The 23,701-nt window shown below is 38.9% G+C and overlaps 1 protein-coding gene across 2 annotated transcripts in view; it reads right to left on the reverse strand.

Annotated features, from left to right (window-relative positions):
- Window positions 1–16,005: 16,005 nt before the first annotated feature.
- Window positions 16,006–23,701, reverse strand: part of aay (phosphoserine phosphatase) — a 276,767-nt gene continuing 269,071 nt past the window's right edge. For both annotated transcript variants that reach the window (XM_070100620.1, XM_070100619.1), the window contains one exon: window positions 16,006–16,205. In XM_070100620.1, the coding sequence (XP_069956721.1) occupies window positions 16,021–16,205 (185 nt within the window). In that variant the 3' untranslated portion in view covers window positions 16,006–16,020. The remainder of the gene's footprint in view (window positions 16,206–23,701) is intronic.

The raw sequence follows: 23,701 nt of genomic DNA on the forward strand, positions 1-23,701 counted from the left end.
AAACACTCATGTATATGTTTGCATGTACATGTTTACTCACCTATTTGCATTACAGGGATCAATACATAGCTCCTCGTGTGAGAGTGACCCAATTAATATTTGCACTAATAACTCGTTACAGTTGTGACCGGATGTGGATGTGTGAATTGCTCATTACTTTATAATTTGTTCTTGATTGTAACCATGTATAAACGTAAGTAAACTTATATGATTCATTACCTTTGTAACTTGAGTTCAATTACCTTTGTATTTTATTCAGCTATCAAAACTTTGGGGCCCAGTCCCTGGACCCATTATGTACCTCTGTAATCCTTTGATTACTGCCCACAGGATGGGTATGGGGTGCATAATAAAGATATTCAACTAAATCCAAACACCTACCTCTCTGCTAACCCTTCCAGGATAAGGGAGGAGAGGAGGACATGAGAGGTTCACAGAAAACAAGTTACAAAATATTAAGGAAATGCAGTAGTCAGCCCAAAGCTGCATCTAACCAGTATTACCTATTCTATTGCCATATGGAATCATTTTACATAAGTGGTTAATCCACCCCCAAACACAAGCCCTATGATGGGACTCTATAAAGACAATTGCACTATTTCTTAACACTAGGACCTCAGAGGTTATAAGTCATTCTACCCGACTTCCCTAGGCTAGCCTAAGAAACTTGCCTATATATTATTTAAGTTGTAGTCACAAACTTGTATGCAGGGCCTAATCAGACTTACTAATTCCCTATATACAGTAATACTGAAGATGGAACACTATTTCCGATGAGCGAAATTTGTGTGGAACAGTCTACCCTCACAATGAAATCAGAGTAATATAACACAGGCATACACCCACCTGCTGGTATTCTCTGTGTACTGTGACCCAGATGGACAGGATTCCCAACAGGCAAAACATGCAGGAAAGGTGTGGAGAACACTGGTCTATCCCCATGAGACCTGTTACATAATGAACAATCCAGGGATTTCATATAGCACCCTTGCTTAAATTAAGATTGTGCACAACTGACTGATAAATAGCTGTCGAGTTTGATAGGCATTCCTACCATTTTTGTTGAGAGAGCATTCAATCATGTTCCTTTCCATAATGGAACTATGGGTACAATAACCTGAGCTGCTGCCCACCATGGTTGATGATTGCAAGTACTAACATGATTAAAGATTACATTTGACTCATGAGCTGTCCTTACCAAGTACTGATGTTGGGCTAATCTGATTTCAAGTGATTTACCTGTCTGCCTGATGTACGAAACAACCACAGACTCCCTACCTTTCGAGGCATCTATGGCTGAATGGTCTAGAGCATCACTTGGGGAACCTTACCAGACTCCCCTGGTGTGGTTTTGAATCCTGCTGTGATCTTTCTCTGTATATACCTCTGCTTGTTTCTTCAAGGTCCATTGATATAAAAATTACTTAAGAGGTCAGAACAGGGTAATGATATAGGAAGAAATATGGCTTGTAAACCAGGCTACCTAGCTTTTGAGGCATCTGTGGCCGAGTGGTCTATTGCATCATTTGAGGAATGTTGCCAGACCCCTGATATGCTTCTGAATCCTGCTGTGATCTTTGTGTATATACCTCTGCATGATGTATTGAGATTTTTATATTTTTTTCCAACAAGTCAGCTGTCTCCTACTGAGGCAGGGTGACCCAAAAGTGCAGGCATCGTACTTCCCACTTCCAGTGCTCAAGTCCAGCTATATAAAAATAATAGGGTTCCCTGAATCCCTTCACTATTACCCTGCTCACACTCCAACAGTTTGTCAGGTCCCAAAAACCATTCAATCCTATCTAACATGCTTACGCACGTTTGCTGGAAGTCCGAGCCCCTCGCCCACAAAACCTCCTTTACCCCCTCCCTCAAACCTTTTCGAAGATGACCCCTACCCCACCTTCCTTCTCCTACAGATTTATATGCTCTCTGTCATTCTACTTTGATCCATTCTCTCTAAATGACCAAACCACCTCAAGAACCCCTCTGACTAATACTTTTATTAACTCCACACCTACTCCGAATTTTCTACATAATATTTACACCACACACTGCCCTTAGACAGGACATCTCCACTGTCTCCAACCACCTCCTCACTGCAGCATTTACAACCCAAGCTTCACACCCACATAAGAGAGTTGGTACCACTATACTTTCTTACATTCCCTTCTTTGCCTCCACAGTTAACAATTTTTGTCTCCACATATACCTCAATGCACCACTCGCCTTTTTTTCTTCATCAATTCTATGGTTAACCTCATCCTTCATAAACCCATCCGCTGACACGTCAACTCCCAAGTACCTGAAAACATTCACTTCTTCCATACTCCCTCTCTTCAATGTGATATCCAATTTTTCTTATCTAAATCATTTGATATTCATCACCTTACTCTTATCTATGTTCACTTTCAACTTTCTACCTTTACACACCCTCCCAAACTCGTCCATTAACCTTTGCAACTTTTCTTTAGAATTTCTCATAAGCACAGTATCATCACCAAAAAGTAACTGTGTCAACTCCCACTTCGTATTTGATTCCCCATAATTTAATTTCACCCCTCTCCCCAACACCCTAACCTGAGCCTCACTATCCTCATAAAACTTGACAGCATTTAGTAACTTACTACCTATTCCATATACTTGCAACATTACTCCCCTATCAACTCTATCTTTTCTAAATCCATAAATACAATGAAATACTGTTCACATATATGCTTCAATGTAAACACTATCTACACATCCCTTACCCACTCTGAAGCCTCCTTGCTCATCTGCAATCCTACTCTCTGTCTTACCTCTAATTCTTTCAATAATAACCCTGCCGTACACTTTTCCTGGTGTACTCAGTAAACTTATTCCCCTATAATTTTTAGTCTCTTTTATGCCCCTTTCCTTTATATAAAGGAACTATACATGCTCTCTGCTAATCCCTAGGTACCTTCCCCTCTTTCATACATTAAACAAAAATGCCAACCACTCCAACACTATCTCCCCCTGCTTTTAATATTTCTGTCATGATTCCGTCAATTCCAGCTGCTTTACCCCCTTTCATTCTAGAAAGGCGTAGAATTAGGGGGGATATGATTGAGGTGTATAAATGGAAAACAGAAATAAATAAAGGGGATGTAAATAGCGTGCTGAAAATATCCAGCCAAGATGGGACTCGCAGCAATGGTTTCAAGTTGCAAAAGCTCAGATTCAGGAAGGACATAGGAAAGCACTGGTTTGGTAATAGAGTTGTGGATTAGTGGAACAAACTCCCAAGTACCGTCATAGAAGCTAAGACCTTGTGTAGTTTTAAAAATAGGTTGGATAAATACATGAGTGGGTGTGAGTTGGACCTGACTAGCTTGGGCTACCAGGTCTGATGCTGTGCTCCTTCCTTAAGTGGAAGTGACCTGACTAGGTGGTCATTGTTCAAGGCTAGGGGGTGGCATGGACCTGCTTTCCATGGGTCAGTAGGCCTGTTGCAGTGTTCCTTCTTTATATTCTAATGCCTCGTGCACCTCCCCCCACACTCGCATACTGCTCTTCTTCACTCAAATGCATGAAATTACCACCTCCCTTTCTTCATCGACATTTAAATGTTCCTCAAAATATTCCCAATACCTCCAGCTCCCCATCTACTAACTCCCCTACAATGTTTTTAACTGACAAATCCATTAGTTCCCTAGGCTTTAACTTGTTTAACTCACTCCAATTTTTTTTCTTTTTATCAAAATTTCTTAACAGTGCCTCTCCCACTATCATCTGCTCTCCTTGTACACTCTTCACCTTTCTTTTACTCTCCATATACTATGCTCTTCTTATAACACTTCTGCTTTGTAAAAACCTCTCATGAGCTACTTTTCTCTCTTTTATCACACCCTTTACTTCATCATTCCACTAATCATATATACATCTTTCTTCTTTCTTTCAACAAACCGGCCATATACCACCGAGGCGGGGTGGCCCAAAAGGAAAAACGAAAGTCTCGCCTTTTAAATTTAGTAACATACAGGAGAAGGGGTTACTAGCCCCTTGCTCCCGGCATTTTAGTCGCCTCTTACGACACGCATGGCTTACGGAGGAAGAATTCTGTTCCACTTCCCCATGTAAAATATATTATATATATATATATATATATATATATATATATATATATATATATATTTTTTTTTATTTTTTTTTTTTTATCACACTGGCCGATTCCCACCAAGGCAGGGTGGCCCGAAAAAGAAAAACTTTCACCATCATTCACTCCATCACTGTCTTGCCAGAAGGGTGCTTTACACTACAGTTTTTAAACTGCAACATTAACACCCCTCCTAGGATATATATATATATATATATATATATATATATATATATATATATATATATATATATATATATATATATATATATATATATATCCTAGGTAGTAGGTTGGTAAACAGCAACCGCCCAGGGAGGTACTACCGCCCTGCCAAGTGAGTGTACAACGAAAACCTGTAATTGTTTTACATGATGGTAGGATTGCTGGTGTCTTTTGTCTGTCTCATAAACATGCAAGGTTTCAGGTACATCTTGCTACTTCTACTTACACTTAGGTCACACTACACACACATGTACAAGCATATATATACACACCCCTCTGGGTTTTCTTCTGTTTTCTTAATAGTTCTTGCTCTTGTTTATTTTCTCTTACCTCCATGGGGAAGTGGAACAGAATTCTTCCTCCGTAAGCCATGCGTGTTGTAGGAGGCGACTAAAATGCCGGGAGCAAGTGGCTAGTGACCTCTTCTCCTGTATATATTGCTAAATGTAAAAGGAGAAACTTTCGTTTTTCCTTTTGGGCCACCCCGCCTCGGTGGGATACGGCCGGTGTGTTGAAAGAAAGAAAGAATATATATATATATATATATATATATATATTATATATATATATATATATATATATATATATATATATATATCCTAGGTAGTAGGTTGGTAAACAGCAACCGCCCAGGGAGGTACTGCCGCCCTGCCAAGTGAGTGTAAAACGTAAGCCTGTAATTGTTTTACACGATGGTAGGATTGCTGGTGTTTTTTCTGTCTCATAAACATGCAAGGTTTCAGGTACGTCTTGCTACTGCTGCTTACACTTAGGTCACACTACACATACATGTACAAGCATATGTATACACACCCCTCTGGGTTTTCTTCTATTTTCTTACTAGCTCTTGTTCTTGTTTATTTCCTCTTATCTCCATGGGGAAGTGGAACAGAATTCTTCCTCCGTAAGCTATGCGTGTTGTAAGAGGCGACTAAAATGCCAGGAGCAAGGGGCTAGTAACCCCTTCTCCTGTATATATTACTAAATATGAAAGGAGAAACTTTTGTTTTTCCTTTTGGGCCACCCCACCTCGGTGGGATACGGCTGGTGTGTTGAAAGAAAGAAAGATATATATATATATATATATATATATATATATATATATATATATATATATATATATATATATATCCTAGGTAGTAGGTTGGTAAACAGCAACCGCCCAGGGAGGTACTGCCGCCCTGCCAAGTGAGTGTACAACGAAAACCTGTAATTGTTTTACATGATGGTAGGATTGCTGGTGTCTTTTGTCTGTCTCATAAACTTGCAAGATTTCAGGTATGTCTTGCTACTTCAACTTGCACTTAGGTCACACTACACATACATGTACAAGCATATACATATATACACACCCCTCTGGGTATTCTTCTATTTTCTTTCTAGTTCTTGTTCTTGTTTATTTCCTCTTACCTCCATGGGGAAGTGGAACAGAATTCTTCCTCCATAAGCCATGCATGTTGTAAGAGGCGACTAAAATGCCGGGAGCAAGGGGGCTAGTAACCCATTCTCCCGTATAAATTACTAAATTTAAAAGAGAAACTTTCGTTTTTCTTTTTGGGCCACCCAGTGTGAAGGCTTACTCAGCCCTGTAACAACTTCAGACAGTATTACCAAGGCTGGCTCCTCCTCAGGAAAATTAATGTATAGAAAAAGAATAAAAACTGACAAACATAAACACTATTATTTAGAAAATATAAAATATAAAACACTTAAATAAGAAGTATTAATCCTACATTAAAGAAAATGAAAAATATAAATGATAACTGAATTCAACGCTAATATAAATGTATATAAAACGTGGGTGTCTGGTGTTGGTGACACTGCGTGTTGTTGAAATCGTAGCCGTTGCTGATGATGAGGGGGGGGGTCGCAGGTGTTGACAACCCACTGGCTCGTTCTTCACAGATTTTCTAGCTTTCAATAATCCTTCCAGATGACAGGAAAGCAGGTTTTCTCCACTGCAATGATGAGGGGTTATATCCTGCTACTTGCATACACAAACAGGTAAGTGGATCAAAATTTGGGACATCTCAGAACGTTAGTCCATCTCCTTCAATTCTACTCGTTGATTGGCAGGTGACCCTCTCTGTCATCCAAGCTGGAAAGATAGACAGGTTACCCACTGCTTAAGAAATCACTCTCCATGATAAGTACAATACCTAAAAGATGTGGTGATTATTACAACAGTCAACTTAGAGCAAAACTGAAAGGACTATGTTTATTATTGGTCAAAAGTGAAGCTTTCAACCAATAAATCCACTAGAATACAAGGCAGGCATGTACTTACAGTAGTGCTGGGAGCTGTGAGTAGAAGCGGCAGCGGCAACAGGAACCTTGTCCTCTATTTTTACTTCTACCTGAGGTTCCCAGCAGCCCAGTGATGACCTAATCAAGACCTGCATAACACTAACATGTGTGGATACCCAGAATGATATAAAGCAACTGCAGAAATCACCCAAAAGTTCACAAATTACCAACTAATAGGACTCGTACTACCAACTCCTACCCCGCTGCCACTGAAGTGATACTCTACAACATTCACCCATCACCCATCGCCTACTATTCACCCGAAGCCACAGCCAATGGACAAGGGTCAGAACAATAAAAGAAGATCCAGTAACCAGCTAAGGACTCCTAACATCAAAGGTGAGAGCAGTAATAACACGAGGAAAACTTGTGGTACTGCCAGCCAGGACACAACCCTCATCACCCACCGGCACCACCACAACACACGACAGACAACAACAAACATGGCTGCCGCTACAGTCCAAGATAACTCCTTCCCAGTATTTGATGTCAAGAAGATCACCGACCCAGAAATAGCTAAACTCCTTATGATTCAGAACCAAATGATCACCAAACTAACTCAAGAAATGCAGGAACTAAAGGCTAGCAATGCAGATTACCTCAACAAGATTACTGCTCTAGAACATAAACTAGACACTCTAGAACAACAAAGCAACACCCACACCCAGTCCCTAGACACTATCAACACTCTAAAAGACCAAGTCACCCTACTTACTACCAACATTACAGAGGAAAGATCAAGAGTGGACCAACAACTTACCAATGTCATAACCAACTTCCAAGACCATAATGACCAACAGCAGCTATCTGACGCTGTTGTAGTTAACAGCAAACATCTCCCAGCCACAGTCACCCAAGAGACCTGCATGGAGACCACCCTACAGCTTATCAAGGACCACCTTCGCCTTAACATACGTAGTGACGACCTAAAGGATTGCAAACTGATGGGCTACCAAGCAGGTAAAAAAACAGTGCTGTTAAAATTCCAAACTAGCCTGCAAAGAAACAACCTACTAAAACATCTATTTCTATGAAAACTGATGTTTACGTCAATGAGTGCCTTACCAAAACAAGACAAAACCGTCTTTATCGGCTAAGAAAATTACGCTATGCCCAAAAAATCCACCAGTGCTTTGTGAGGGATGGAAAAATCGCAGTTAGGAAACAGCCCACTGGGAACAGATACTTCATATCTACAGAACATGACCTTAAAACATTCCTAAGTGAGGCTGGACTAACAGAATCAGAGTAAAGTGCAGATAATACCCACAGTCCACCGTTAGTGTTATATTGTCATACATTTGTGCCCCCCTAAAATTCTAATACCCCAACTACTTTTGATTGTCATTGTTGTATTCAACGACCATTCTACCTCATAGTCTTAATTATGTTTAATATCTACAGAATCTATCTCCTTTTTTACAACTTACCACAGCACTGTTCCATCTTATTTTATTATAAACTAACCATAACTTGTCTTCAATAATTCTACCTCACTTTAAAAAATACTCAATTGCCCAATTTTATTCTAAATCCCTATTATTGCCCAATTTTACTTTAAACTATATTGATCAAACTTATTCTAAACTTCTTTTATTGACCATTTTTATTCCATACTTTTTTAAACTAGTATTTTCAACTACAACTTTTATATTATCCTGTCTACCATCTTACTAGCATATTATAACCAAGTCATTGCCATTTTTATTTTTATCATTTTTTTTATTATTCTTTTGCTACCTTAATTTGTGTATTTTATCCTGTCAATTTAAATCTAATTATACTCTAATTCTTGTAAACAACTTATATAAGACCTTAGTGCAATTACAATTGAGAGTCTTGTGCCTTTATTATATTATTAGATTAATCACAGTTTTACTCTAGCTCAATACATAGTCAATACAAAATTCACTGTACTAGACCATAGTGCAATTACTAGTGAGAGACTGGTGCTATTTGTAATTTGTATTTTTATATTATTAGACTAAACCTAGTTGTACTATAGCTCTTTCTAGCTCAATACATAGTCAATACCAAATTCACTATATTAGACCATAGTGCAATTACTAGTGAGAGACCGGTGCTATTTTTAATTTGTATTTTTATATTACTAGATTAAATTCAGTTGTACCATAGCTCATTCTAACTCAATACATAGTCAATACCAAATTCACTATATTTGACCACAGTGCAATTACTAGTGAGAGACTAGTGCTATTTTTAATTTGTATTTTTATATTATTAGATTAAACCTATTGTACTATAGCTCATTCTAGCTCAAAACATAGACTCCACAAAAGTCATTATTAGACCTTAGTGAGAGTCTTGTTCTATTTTTAATTTGTATTTTTATATTACTAGTTTATACCTAGTTGTACTTTAGTTCATTCCAGCACAACACAAAGACAACATCAACTTCATTATGTGTAGTAGTGACTATACTCTACATGACCAAAATACTCTAGCTATATACTTGTCCAAACTCCCTACCACTACAGATATCAGTACTAGAACTCAACACACAACTCAGGATATAAATAACCATAATTTAAACCTAGAAGATGATTGATCACGTTGACCCTGATCAAAACCTCCATAATCTGACACCCAATCAAAACCTATTGGAAAGTAACTGCCTTTATTACACAGCATCACAAGCCACCACTATCCTAAACAATGCTAAAAGTCTATCAGTACTTAACTACAACATCAGGTCCTTAAGCAAACACTATGATGACCTCCTAGCACTCCTTGAATCACTAAAGACACCCTTCTCCTGCATTATTCTTACTGAGACCTGGCTTAAGCAGGACACAATAGATATCTATCCTCTACCAGGATACACAGCAATTCACAACTGCAGACCAAACCAATTATCTTGTCTTAGCACCACCTGCTTTAGTGATGAATATGGGGAATACATTTTTGCTAATTTTACTGTAAAAAACCTTAAGACGCCTATAACAATCGGTGCCATTTACCAGATACCTCACACAAACATCCCAAATTTCAGTGAGAAATTAAAGTCACTAATAACAAACAGACAAATGAATAAACACCACCTCCTCTTAGCTGGAGACTTCAACATCAACCTTGGCTTACTAGATGATCAGCCTGTAACTGATTTCATCAACAATATGAACAACACACTTCTCATACCAACAATAACTAAACCAACCAGGCTCACTGAGACAAGTGCAACCATAATAGACCACATATGGACCAATATACTAGCCCCCCTTAAATCAGGGATAATCACAGATAGCACTACAGACCACTACCCTACCTTCCTCCTGACAAACATTAGTAAAACACCACTTGAATACAACAAAGTCTCATTTAGACTCCATGATGAGGCCTCAGTAAGGAAGTTCACAGCTGACCTAGAGACTGTTGACTGGCCTACAGAATTCTCCAAGGCCAATGGTATTGATGACTGGACAGATATTTTTCTTAACAAATTACTTAGACTATACAACAAACATTGTCCTATAAAAACAAAACAGATCACAAACATACGGCTTGGTTGCCCATGGCTAACCAGCACCATTCTCAAATCCATTGGTAAGAAACACCAATATGAAAAGCAATATAGACAGGGCTTAATACACAAAGATATTCTTAAACACTATTCATCAGCTCTCACCAAAGTAATAAAGAAAGCCAAACAACTATACTACTCCAGTAGATTCACAGACACTAGAGGAGATATAAAAAAGACCTGGAAAACACACACTCAGATTCTAGAGACCCACAAACTGAGAAAAACCAAGAATACTGTCCTAACTAAACCTAATGAAACACCACTACATCCCACTGACACAGCTAACAAGATAAACGACTTCTTCTCAACCATAGGATCTAATCTCGCCAGTAAAATCCCACATACCAATGCCCATGCCGGGGACTACCTAGATGGAAATTTCCCTAATTCCTTCTATCTTGCACCAACTGAGCCCACGGAAGTCACCGAGATTATAAAGTCACTTAAAAATAACTCGGGGAATCTGTCTCGTGTCCCACCATTACTGTACAAGCGAGCGGCCCATGTCCTTTGGCATGCTATTTCATTACTTTTTAACAAGTCACTAGAGACTAGCACCTTCCCGAAACTACTCAAGATGGCAAGGGTTACACCAATACATAAAGGTGGTGACCCTACAGACTTAAACAACTATAGGCCAATATCTAACTTACCATTGCTATCCAAAATCTTTGAGAAACTCGTGCACAGGAGACTGTATTCATTTATAACGGCTCAAAACATACTCAACCCCTGCCAATTTGGATTCGGGAAAAATAAAAGCACTAATGATGCAATCATAAAAATGCTAGATCTGCTTTACACAGCATTGGAAAATAAGGAATATCCACTAGGAATTTTTATTGACCTAAGAAAAGCTTTTGACACAGTAGACCACGACATCCTACTCCACAAACTTGATCATTACAGTGTAAGAGGCCATGCGCTTGCTTATTTCAAATCTTACATTACTAATAGGTATCAGTACGTCACCATTAAAGACACAGCATCAGCAACACGGCCACTTGATACTGGAGTTCCGCAGGGAAGTGTCCTTGGTCCACTGCTCTTCCTCATATACATCAATGACCTTCCAAACATATCCCAACACCTGAAACCCATTCTCTTTGCTGACGACACGACTTATGTCATCTCTCACCCTGATATTGCCACCCTCAACACCATTGTGAATGAGGAGCTGATCAAAATATCGACTTGGATGACAGCCAATATACTCACGCTTAACACTAACAAAACCTACTATATTATGTTTGGTAGCAGAGCAGGAGATGCACAAATTAACATTAAGATTGACAACACTCTAATTACCAGAAATAATGGGGGCAAATTCCTAGGCTTATACATTGACAACAACCTGAATTTCAGCACCCATATCCAGCATATAACCAAAAAAGTATCCAAAACGGTTGGGACCCTCTCCAAGATACGATACTACGTGCCGCAAAATGCCCTTCTCACACTATACCACTCATTTATCCATACCTCACCTATGCTATTTGTGCTTGGGGATCAACTGCAGCAACACACCTAAAGCCAATAATAACCCAACAAAAAGCTGCAGTAAGAATAATCACTAAATCCCATCCCTGGCAACACACCCTCCCACTCTTCATAGACCTAAACTTACTCCCAGTTCAGTACATCCACACTTACTACTGTGCAATCTACATCTACAGGGCCTTAAACTCTAATATCAACCTTGACCTAAAACGCTTTCTTGATAGTTCTGACAAAACCCACAGGCATAACACCAGACACAAACATCTCTACGACATTCCCCGTGTCCAACTAAACCTTTACAAAAATTCAATGTATGTCAAAGGCCCTAAAATCTGGAATACCCTACCTGAGAACTCTAGAACTGCAGACACATTCATCACCTTCAAAACTACCATTAGAAAACATCTTATCTCCCTGATACACCCCGTCACCTAACTACACGAATACCACCTGGTGGTTCACACTTACACTCACTCACTCATTTGACCATAAACAGAAATATTAATCTCAATCTTAAAATAATGAATCCTTTGATACTCCAATACTGAAACTATGTACTGTGCCAAAACAAAAGCATTCACATTGCTAAACTCACAAACTAGTATTTAGTCACTTAGCCATAATACCAACTTACCTCATAATTTGTAATATTTTACAATTAAGAATAAAACTAAGTCTGCCCGAAATGCCTAGCCATGCTAAGCATTCTAGTGGTACACTCTGTAATCATTATTTTACTACATGTAAACCACACAATAACCAAATTTCTGTAAACTCAGCATTGTAATCCTTATAGAGAATAAACTTTGAATTTGAATTACTGTTTGGACCGGAGCCCCACACGTCACCTTTCGGGGGGGGGGGAAGGAGGGGAAGGGATAGCGGGAGCTGGACTTACCCTACCTTAACAAGTAGCCGGCAATGAAACTATTGTTACTATATACTCCATCGCTACTCCTATCTATTGAACTTTTCCCTCACACCCTGCCTTAGTGGGATACGGCCGGTGTGTTGAAAGAAAGGATATTTTTTTTATATATATATATATATATATATATATATATATATATATATATATATATATATATATATATATAATTTTTTTTTTCAACAAGTCGGCCGTCTCCCACCGAGGCAGGGTGACCCAAAAAAAAGAAAGAAAATCCCCAATAAGAAAATACTTTCATCATCATTCAACACTTTCACCACACTCGCACATTATCACTGTTTTTGCAGAGGTGCTCAGAATACAACAGTCTAGAAGCATACACATATAAAGATACACAACATATCCCTCCAAACTGCCAATATCCCAAACCCCTCCTTTAAAGTGCAGGCATTGTACTTCCCATTTCCAGGACTCAAGTCCGACTATATGAAAATAACCGGTTTCCCTGAATCCCTTCACTAAATATTACCCTGCTCACACTCCAACAGATCGTCAGGTCCCAAGTACCATTCGTCTCCATTCACTCCTATCTAACACGCTCACGCACACTTGCTGGAAGTCCAAGCCCCTTACCCACAAAACCTCCTTTACCCCCTCTCTCCAACCCTTTCGAGGACGACCCCTACCCCGCCTTCCTTCCCCTATAGATTTATATGCTTTCCATGTCATTCTACTTTGATCCATTCTCTCTAAATGACCAAACCACCTCAACAACCCCTCTTCTGCCCTCTGACTAATACTTTTATTAACTCCACACCTTCTCCTAATTTCCACACTCCGAATTTTCTGCATAATATTTACACCACACATTGCCCTTAAACAGGACATCTCCACTGCCTCCAACCGTCTCCTCGCTGCTGCATTTACCACCCAAGCTTCACACCCATATAAGAGTGTTGGTACTACTATACTTTCATACATTCCCTTCTTTGCCTCCATAGATAACGTTTTTTGACTCCACATATACCTCAACGCACCACTCACCTTTTTTCCCTCATCAATTCTATGATTAACCTCATCCTTCATAAATCCATCCGCCGACACGTCAACTCCCAAGTATCTGAAAACATTCACTTCTTCCATACTCCTCCTCCCCAATTTGATATCCAATTTTTCTTTATCTAAATCATTTGATACCCTCATCACCTTACTCTTTTCTATGTTCACTTTCAACTTTCTACCTTTACACACATTCTCAAACTCATCCACTAACCTTTGCAATTTTTCTTTAGACTCTCCCATAAGCACAGTATCATCAGCAAAAAGTAACTGTGTCAATTCCCATTTTGAATTTGATTCCCCATAATTTAATCCCACCCCTCTCCCGAACACCCTAGCATTTACTTCTTTTACAACCCCATCTATAAATATATTAAACAACCATGTTGACATTACACATCCCTGTCTAAGACCTACTTTTACCGGGAAGTATTCTCCCTCTCTTCTACACATATGCCTTTTCTAAATCCATAAATGCAATAAAAACTTCCCTACCTTTATCTAAATACTGTCCACATATATGCTTCAATGTAAACACTTGATCTACACATCCCCTACCCATTCTGAAACCTCCTTGCTCATCCGCAATCCTACATTCTGTCTTACCTCTAATTCTTTCAATTATAACCCTACCGTACACTTTTCCTGGTATACTCAGTAAACTTATTCCTCTATAATTTTTACAATCTCTTTTGTCCTCCTTCCCTTTATATAAAGGGACTATACATGCTCTCTGCCAATCCCTAGGTACCTTCCCCTCTTTCATACATTTATTAAACAAAAATACCAACCACTACAACACTATATCCCCCCCTGCTTTTAACCTTTCTGTCATGATCCCGTAAGTTCCAGCTGCTTTACCCACTTTCTTTCTACGTAATGCCTCACGCACCTCCCCCACACTCACATCCTGTTCTTCTTCACTCCTAAAAAGTGGTATACCTCCCTGGCCAGTGTATGAAATTACCGCTTCCCTTTCTCCATCAATGTTTAAAAGTTCCTCAAAATATTCTAGCCATCTACCCAAAACCTCCATCTCCCCATCTACTAACTCCCCTACTCGGTTTTTAACTGACAAATCCATTCGTTCTCTAGGCTTTCTTAACTTGTTTAACTCACTCCAAAATTTTTTCTTAAGTGTATTTTCATTAAAATTCCTCAACAGTGCCTCTCTATCATCTGCTCTCCTTTTGCACTCTCTCACCAATCTCTTCACCTTTCTTTAGCTCTCCATATACTCTACTCTTCTTATAACACTTCTGCTTTGTAAAATCCTCTCATAAGCTAACTTTTTCTCTTTTATTACACCCTTTGCTTCATCATTCCACCAATTACTCCTCTTTCCTCCTGCACCCACCCTCCTATAACCACAAACTTCTGCCCCACATTCTAATACTGCATTTTTAAAACTATTCCAACACTCTTCAACACCCCCACTACTCATACTTACATCAGCCCACCTTTCTGCCAATAGTTGCTTATATCTCACCCGAACTTCCTCCTCCCTTAGTTTATACACTTTCACCTCCCTCTTGCTTGTTGTTGCCATTTTCCTCTTTTCCGATCTACCTCTTACTCTAACTGTAGCTACAACTAAATAATAATCCGATATATCAGTTGCCCCTCTATAAACGTGTACATCCTGGAGCCTACCCATCAATCTTTTATCCATCAATACATAATCTAACAAACTACTTTCATTATGTGCTATATCATGCCTTGTATATTTATTTATCCTCTTCATAAAATATGTATTACTTATTCCCAAACCTCCTTCTACACATAGCTCAATTAAAGGCTCCCCATTTTCATTTACCCCTGGCACCCGTAATTTACCTACTACTCCCTCCACAACATTTCTGCCCATTTTAGCATTGAAATCCCCATCCACCATTACTCTCACACTTGGTTCAAAACTCCCCACGCATTCACTCAACATTTCCCAGCATCTCTCTCTCTCTCTCTCTCCTCTACACTTCTCTCTTCTCCAGGTGCATATACACTTACTATAACCCACTTTTCACATCCAACCTTTACTTTACTCCTCATAATCCTTGAATTAATACATTTATAGCCCCTCTTTTCCTGCTATAGCTTATCCTTCAACATTATTGCTACTCCTTCTTTAGCTCTAACTCTATTTGTAAACTTATCTAAAATATATTTAGTTGGATTAGGCTAAATTAAATTGCACTTGTTATAAGGTAAGGTAAATTTTCTAAGGTTCTTTTGGTAAAAAATTATTAATTTTTACATTAACATAAATGAAAATATACATTTTTAAACGTATAAGAGAAAATTTTAGAAATGACTTAATTTTAAATGAGTTCTTGCTAATCGATAAATTTTTACCTATTCGGCACGACATTATATATGCTGTTAAGAGATTAAATATAACTTACCTATAAAAGCATCAGCAGGTGGACAAGCCTCCATGTCTGTCGCTCCATCACCTACCATAACCACTCGGGAATAACCTTCTCTTTTCTTTAACCAGGTAATTACGTCGGCTTTACCTCCTGACTTGCTAGTTAGTTGTGATTCATCAAATCCACCATATTCACCTGTAATATACCATTAATTATGACAGAAGTAAATAGTTACTTAAGATAAGCAACTGTCACGCAACATTTTGTTGGTGATCTTTAAATTTTTGATACAATGCTTTGCTCATTTGTTTAATATTACATACACCACAATGTAAGGATACCTTTAATTCAACATATAAATACTTCCAACAGGTCTGGAGTTTTCTTACTGGTTGGTATTTCACTCAGGATATGACTACCAGCAGGACTGGAAATTCTAACATTTGTGACTCACAACAGTCAGCTAACACACTGCTGTATAAAGCTGACATGTCAGCAATCTGTAATCCAATGAAGCTTTACAATAAGTATCTACGTTTTCTGCATCTATCAAAAGTTAGTTTTGCTTACCATTCATAAAAAATAGGATAAATTATGTATCCTCTATGTACTTCATTTATTGATTTGATGTTACTTCATATTATCACCCTCATCTCTAATTATATTTAGTCAACCACAGTCAGTTAATAGTGGGATCAGGAGATAAGACTCAATCATGTTAATCACAAATAAGCAAATTCAACTGGTGAATTGTTATACAGATCTATTATTGTCTAAAAGAACAAGTATTTCCTATACTGTATTCTGCACTGAGGATTTGCAGACTTTAAAATACAGCGGACCCTCGCCTTACGAACGCATCGCGTTACGTTAAATCTGCCATACAAAGCATTTTAATGCAAAAATTTTGCCTCGCCTTATGTGATTCGTCCGGGATGCGTCCCACATGTGGCCTCAGCGCCAGTGTTTACAAGCCAGCCAGTGTGGTTGCATCTACACATACGTTCGGTACATTTCACATTATCCCAGTGTTTTTAGTACTTGTTCTTTCTTTTCTTTCAACAAACCGGCCGTATCCCACCGAGGCAGGGTGGCCCAAAAAGAAAAATTTATTAATTTATACAGGAGAAGGGGTTACTAGCCCCTTGCTCCCGGCATTTTAGTCACCTCTTACAACACGCATGGCTTACAGAGGAAGAATTCTGTTCCACTTCCCCATGGAGATAAGAGGAAATAAACAAGAACAAGAACTAGAAAGAAAATAGCAGAAAACCCAGATGGGTGTGTGTATATATATATATGCTTATACATGTATGTGTAGTGTGACCTAAGTGTAAGTAGAAGTAGCAAGATGTACCTGAAATCTTGCATGTTTATGAGACAGAAAAAAGGACACCAGCAATCCTACCATTATGTAAAATAATTACAGGTTTTCGCTTTACACTCACTTGGCAGGACGGTAGTACCTCCCTGGGCGGTTGCTGTCTACCAACCTACTACCTAGGTTTAGTGCTTGTAACTGCAAAATAAGTCACCATGGACCCCAAGAAAGCTTCTAGTGCCATCCCTGTGGTAAAAAGGGAGAGAATTAGTATGGAATTGAAAAAAGAGATAAAGGAAATGTGTGCAAAGTGGGTTGAACTGCAAACCTTTATGGATGAAAATCACCCTGACACAGCTACTGCAAGCTGTGTTGGCAACCTGTACAATGACAATGTTATGGCCCATTTTAGGAAAGTCTTAAAGGAATGGGAGGTACAGAGCTCTATGGACAGATTTGTTGTGACTCTCAAGCTGGTCCTAGTGGCATTAAAAGAAGAAGGGAAGTAACCCCGGAAAAGGACTTGCCCTAAAGGAAGGGGATTCCCCTTCTAAATACTAACACCATCCACACTCTCCCCTCCTCCCATCCCATCAATCATCACCAGATCTTCAATAAAGGTAAGTGTCATGTATTCTATTCTTAACCCTTTCAGGGTCCAAGGCCCAAATCTGGAGTCACGCACCAGTGTCCAAGAATTTTCAAAAAAAAAATTTGTTATTTTTTCTTATGAAATCGTAGAGAATCTTTTTGTGAAGGTAATAAAACAAAAAGTACGAAATTTGGTGGAAAATTGACGAAATTATGCTCTCGCGAATTTTGATGTGTCAGCGACATTTACGAATCGGCGATTTTGCCGACTTTGACTCCCATTTTAGGCCAATTACATTATTCCAATCAACCAAATTCTTAGCTATTACACTAGTATTACTTCTATTCTATCGATTGAGCACAAGAAATCGCCAAGTCAACTGTTTCAACTACAAAATAAAGTGATCGGAAATTGTTAATTTGGCCAATTTAACACAAAGTTCAAAATATTCCAATTTCAAAATAGGGTCCAGAATAAACAATGTAGGCATTCCTGGCACTAAACTAACGTTTCCTCTGTTCATTAGTTATGTTTTGAGGCTTTACAAATAAATTCCATTTTGATTTTTTATTCACATAATGAATTTTTATTCACACAAAAAAATAGAAGATTTACTGTTATGCAATACTGTAATAATTGCATAAATATCAAAACCATATTTGTGAATGTATATTAGACCCACCAGCTGACGTGTATTAGATGTGTGAGGTCGTTTGTTTACTCTTGAATATCGGCAAAAATTTAACATTTCCGCTACTTTGAGCTCAGTTTCAAGCCATTTCCAGTGCTAAAACCAATCAAAATCATCTCTATTTCTGTAATATGTCTTCCATTCTATCAAATGAGACCAAGAAATCGCAAATACAACTATAAAAAACATACGAAAAAACACTGCAAAGTTGCCGTTTTAATCGAAAAATCATGATTTAAGTTTTTTTTCTCTCATTATACACAGTGTGCTGCAGGATCTGTTTTATGTGGTGCACACATACCACATAGATGTATTCTCTCATATCTAGGCCCAAATGTACCACTCACAGTTTATCAGAGTGAGCTGAGCTCATGGCGTAGATCTACGGTTTGGACCCTGAACGTAAAGCCGTAGATCTACGGGACGGACCCTGAAAGGGTTAATAGAGTAGTAATTGTGCATGTCTTCTTCAGTTTGTGTGTATTAAAATTAATATTTCATGTGGTAAGAATTTTTTTTTTTCATACTTTGGGGTGTCAGGAACAGATTAATTTGATTTCCATTCTTTCTTATGGGGAAAATTAATTTGGCTAATGATAATTTCGGCTTACAATGAGCTCTCACGAATGGATTAATATCGTAAGGCAGGGGTCCACTGTAATCCTTCTCAAAATGTGTCATGTTGCACAGTCGAGGTTTAAGTTATCAAACTTGCTCAGTCTTTAACAAATTACTATACCAGCTTTGATGTGCTCTCAACTCATACTGGTATGAAGTGGCTTATCTCTAGGATTTTTTTTTTGTGATGAAATGTGTTTCAGTGTGGTCAGTTATCTGGGTATCTCAACTTCACATTTTAAAACCTTAGATGAACACGCACAGTTGATTTCCAATATATGTACAGTGGTCCCTCGATAATCGTAGGGCTCGATAGTAGTAATTTTCGGAAATCGTAACGATATTTTCGTCAAAACATTGGCTCGCCAATCGTAGACTGACTCGCAAATAGTCATTCGTCTGGGACGCGTAGTCACGCTCTGAGCCGCCCCGGCCTCCCTTCCCAGCCAGTGTGGCATTGTTTACCAGTGAGTGACGGTCCCCTCACTTGCTCATACGAAATATTTCATAATATTCCATTCATTTTAGTGCTTGCAACTACTAAATAAGCTACCATGGCTCCAAAGAAAGCTCCTAGTGCCAAGCCTTTGGTAAAGAAGGTGAGAAATACGATTGAATTTAAGAAAAACATCATTGAACAACATGAAAGTGGCGTACGTATGGCCGAACTGGCCAGGATGTATAACAAACCCCATACAACCATAGCTTCCATCGTGGCCAAGAAAATGGAAATCAAGGACACTGTTGTTGCAAAGGGGGTAAATATGCTGACAAAAATGAGATCACCAGTACTCGAAGAGGTTGAGAAGTTATTATTGGCGTGGATAAACGAGAAACAATTAGCAGGAGATAGTTTTATGACGTCGATTATGATGTGAAAAGGCTAGGCAATTGCACGACGATCTGGTAAAGAAATTGCTTGCAACTAGTGATGTGAGTGAATTTAAGGCCAGCAAAGGTTGGTTTGAGAGATTTAAGAACCGTAGTGGCATACACAGTGTGGTAAGGCATGGTATGGCTGCCAGTTCGGACCACAAAGCAGCTGAAAAATTATTATTATTATTATCACACTGGCCGATTCCCACCAAGGCAGGGTGGCCCGAAAAAGAAAAACTTTCACCATCATTCACTCCATCACTGTCTTGCCAGAAGGGTGCTTTACACTACAGTTTTTAAACTGCAACATTAACACCCCTCCTTCAGAGTGCAGGCACTGTACTTCCCATCTCCAGGACTCAAGTCCGGCCTGCCGGTTTCCCTGAATCCCTTCATAAATGTTACTTTGCTCACACTCCAACAGCACGTCAAGTATTAAAAACCATTTGTCTCCATTCACTCCTATCAAACACGCTCACGCATGCCTGCTGGAAGTCCAAGCCCCTCGCACACAAAACCTCCTTTACCCCCTCACTCCAACCCTTCCTAGGCCGACCCCTACCCCGCCTTCCTTCCACTACAGACTGATACACTCTTGAAGTCATTCTGTTTCGCTCCATTCTCTCTACATGTCCGAACCACCTCAACAACCCTTCCTCAGCCCTCTGGACAACAGTTTTGGTAATCCCGCACCTCCTCCTAACTTCCAAATTACGAATTCTCTGCATTATATTCACACCACACATTGCCCTCAGACATGACATCTCCACTGCCTCCAGCCTTCTCCTCGCTGCAACATTCATCACCCACGCTTCACACCCATATAAGAGCGTTGGTAAAACTATACTCTCATACATTCCCCTCTTTGCCTCTAAGGACAAAGTTCTTTGTCTCCACAGACTCCTAAGTGTACCACTCACTCTTTTTCCCTCATCAATTCTATGATTCACCTCATCTTTCATAGACCCATCCGCTGACACGTCCACTCCCAAATATCTGAATACGTTCACCTCCTCCATACTCTCTCCCTCCAATCTGATATTCAATCTTTCATCACCTAATCTTTTTGTTATCCTCATAACCTTACTCTTTCCTGTATTCACCTTTAATTTTCTTCTTTTGCACACCCTACCAAATTCATCCACCAATCTCTGCAGCTTCTCTTCAGAATCTCCCAAAAGCACAGTGTCATCAGCAAAGAGCAGCTGTGACAACTCCCACTTTGTGTGTGATTCTTTATCTTTTAACTCCACGCCTCTTGCCAAGACCCTCGCATTTACTTCTCTTACAACCCCATCTATAAATATATTAAACAACCACGGTGACATCACACATCCTTGTCTAAGGCCTACTTTTACTGGGAAAAAATTTCCCTCTTTCCTACATACTCTAACTTGAGCTGAAAAATATGTGCATGAATTCAAGGAGTACATAGAGGCTGAAGGACTGAAACCTGAACAAGTGTTCAATTGTGATGAAACAGGCCTCTTTTGGAAGAAAATGCCAAAGAGGACCTACATTGCTCAGGAGGAAAAGGCACTGCCAGGAAACAAGCCTATGAAAGACAGGCTGACGCTCATGTTCTGTGCTAATGCTAGTGGGGATTTCAGAGTGAAGCCGTTACTAGTGTACCATTCTGAAAATCCCAGTGTTTTCAGGAAAAACAATGTTATGAAGAGTAAATTGTGTGTGTTTTGGAAATCTAATAGTAAGGCATGGGTCACGAGGGAAATTTTCGTCGAGTGGTTCAATGAAGTGTTTGGCCCTAGTGTGAAGAATTACCTCCTTAACAAGAAATTGGATCTCAAGTGCCTCCTAGTAATGGACAATGCACCTGCTCATCCTCCAAATTTGGATGACCTAATTTTTGAGGAGTTTGGGTTCATCACAGTAATGTTCTTGCCCCTGAATACCACTCCTCTCCTCCAGCCCATGGACCAGCAGGTCATTGCAAACTTTAAAAAACTCTACACCAAAGCAATGTTTCAAAGGTGCTTGAATGTGACCTCAGACACTCACTTGACCCTAAGAGATTTTTGGAGAGAACACTTCAGCATCCTCCATTGCATAAGCCTTATAGGTAAGGCTTGGGAGGGACTGACTACCAGCACTTTGAACTCTGCTTGGAGAAAACTGTGGCCAGATTATGTCCACAAGAGGGATTTTGAAGGGTTTGGGGCTGACCCTGATGAGCCTATGTCAGTTGTTAAAGCTATTGTGGCACTGGGGAGTTCCATGGGGTTGGATATGAGTTTGGAGGATGTGGAAGAGTTGGTGGAAGACCACAACAAAGAGCTCACCACTGAGGAGCTGCAAGAGCTTTAGCAGGAAGAGCAAGAGATCGCAGCTCAGAATCCTGCTGCAGAGGAGGAGGAAGAGAGAAGGAAGAAGGTGCCTTCTTTAGAAATTAAGGAGATTTTTGAAATGTGGGGTAAGATGGAAAGATTTATGGAGAAACATCACCCTGACAAGGCTGTTGCAAGCCATGTTGGCAACATGTACAGTAAAAAAGTCCTGGTCCATTTTAGGGAAGTGTTAGAGATGCCAGAAACAGAGCTCTCTGAACAGTTATTTTGTGAGACAGAACTCCAGTGACTCTCAAGCTGGTCCTAGTGGCATTAAGAAACAGAGAAGAGAAGTAACCCCAGAAAAGCAATTGGTACCTGAGGTGTTGATGGAAGGGGATTCCCCTCCCAAACTGTAAATAATCTAATCTCTCTCCTCCTCCAGTCTTCCACACACTAAGAAGAATCGCCAATAAAGGTAAGTGTTATGCTGTTAATGTTTCATTCATCATGTCCCATTGTATTGTTTATGTATTACATCTATATTTCATGTAAAAATTTTTTTTGTTTTAGTACTTCTGGGTGTCAGAAACGGATTAATTGTATTTACATTATTTCTTATGGGGAAAATTGATTCGAAAATCATAAATTTTGATAATAGTAACACTTCCAGGAACGGATTAATTACGATAAACGAGGGACCACTGTACTGTTTGTAATGCCCTGCATTACAAACTCACTTATGAATAAGGCACTTATGAACCAACTGGACACAATCACGAATGAGAATGATCTATCATGATTTCTCAGGGATACTAATCTTACAGAGAATAACTAAACAATGTCCAACCTAAAAGCTACATAGTGTAGTGTATGTTTTGCTCCATTATTGTTCAAATTTCATAGTACAATCTCTTAGTAATTAAATAATCAACTACCTCATTATGTGATTTTCCTAGTAAGCATAAGTCACCTTATGTAATTTTCTTATTTACTATTGTTTGCTTAAATATTAGCTGAATTGATACTTTCTCTGTCCATATTACTACCTCATATTTTTTTAAATACTATTAATTGATATTACTAAATTTAATAATTAATTACCATTTTTACTATCAGTACAATTTACTCTTAACATTTTTGACATCACTTAATTACCATTACTTGTCTAATTACCATAACCTGTTTTAATACCACATTTACTATCTTAGAGTACTCTTAAATACCTTGTACTGCCAAATAACCTCTAGTGTAACTACCAGTGCAATATTGAATCCAAATAACTGTTCTTAAAATTTAATACTTGAA

Source organism: Cherax quadricarinatus, chromosome 73 (genome assembly GCF_038502225.1).
Source record: "Cherax quadricarinatus isolate ZL_2023a chromosome 73, ASM3850222v1, whole genome shotgun sequence".
Classification (NCBI taxonomy): Eukaryota; Metazoa; Arthropoda; class Malacostraca; order Decapoda; family Parastacidae; genus Cherax; species Cherax quadricarinatus.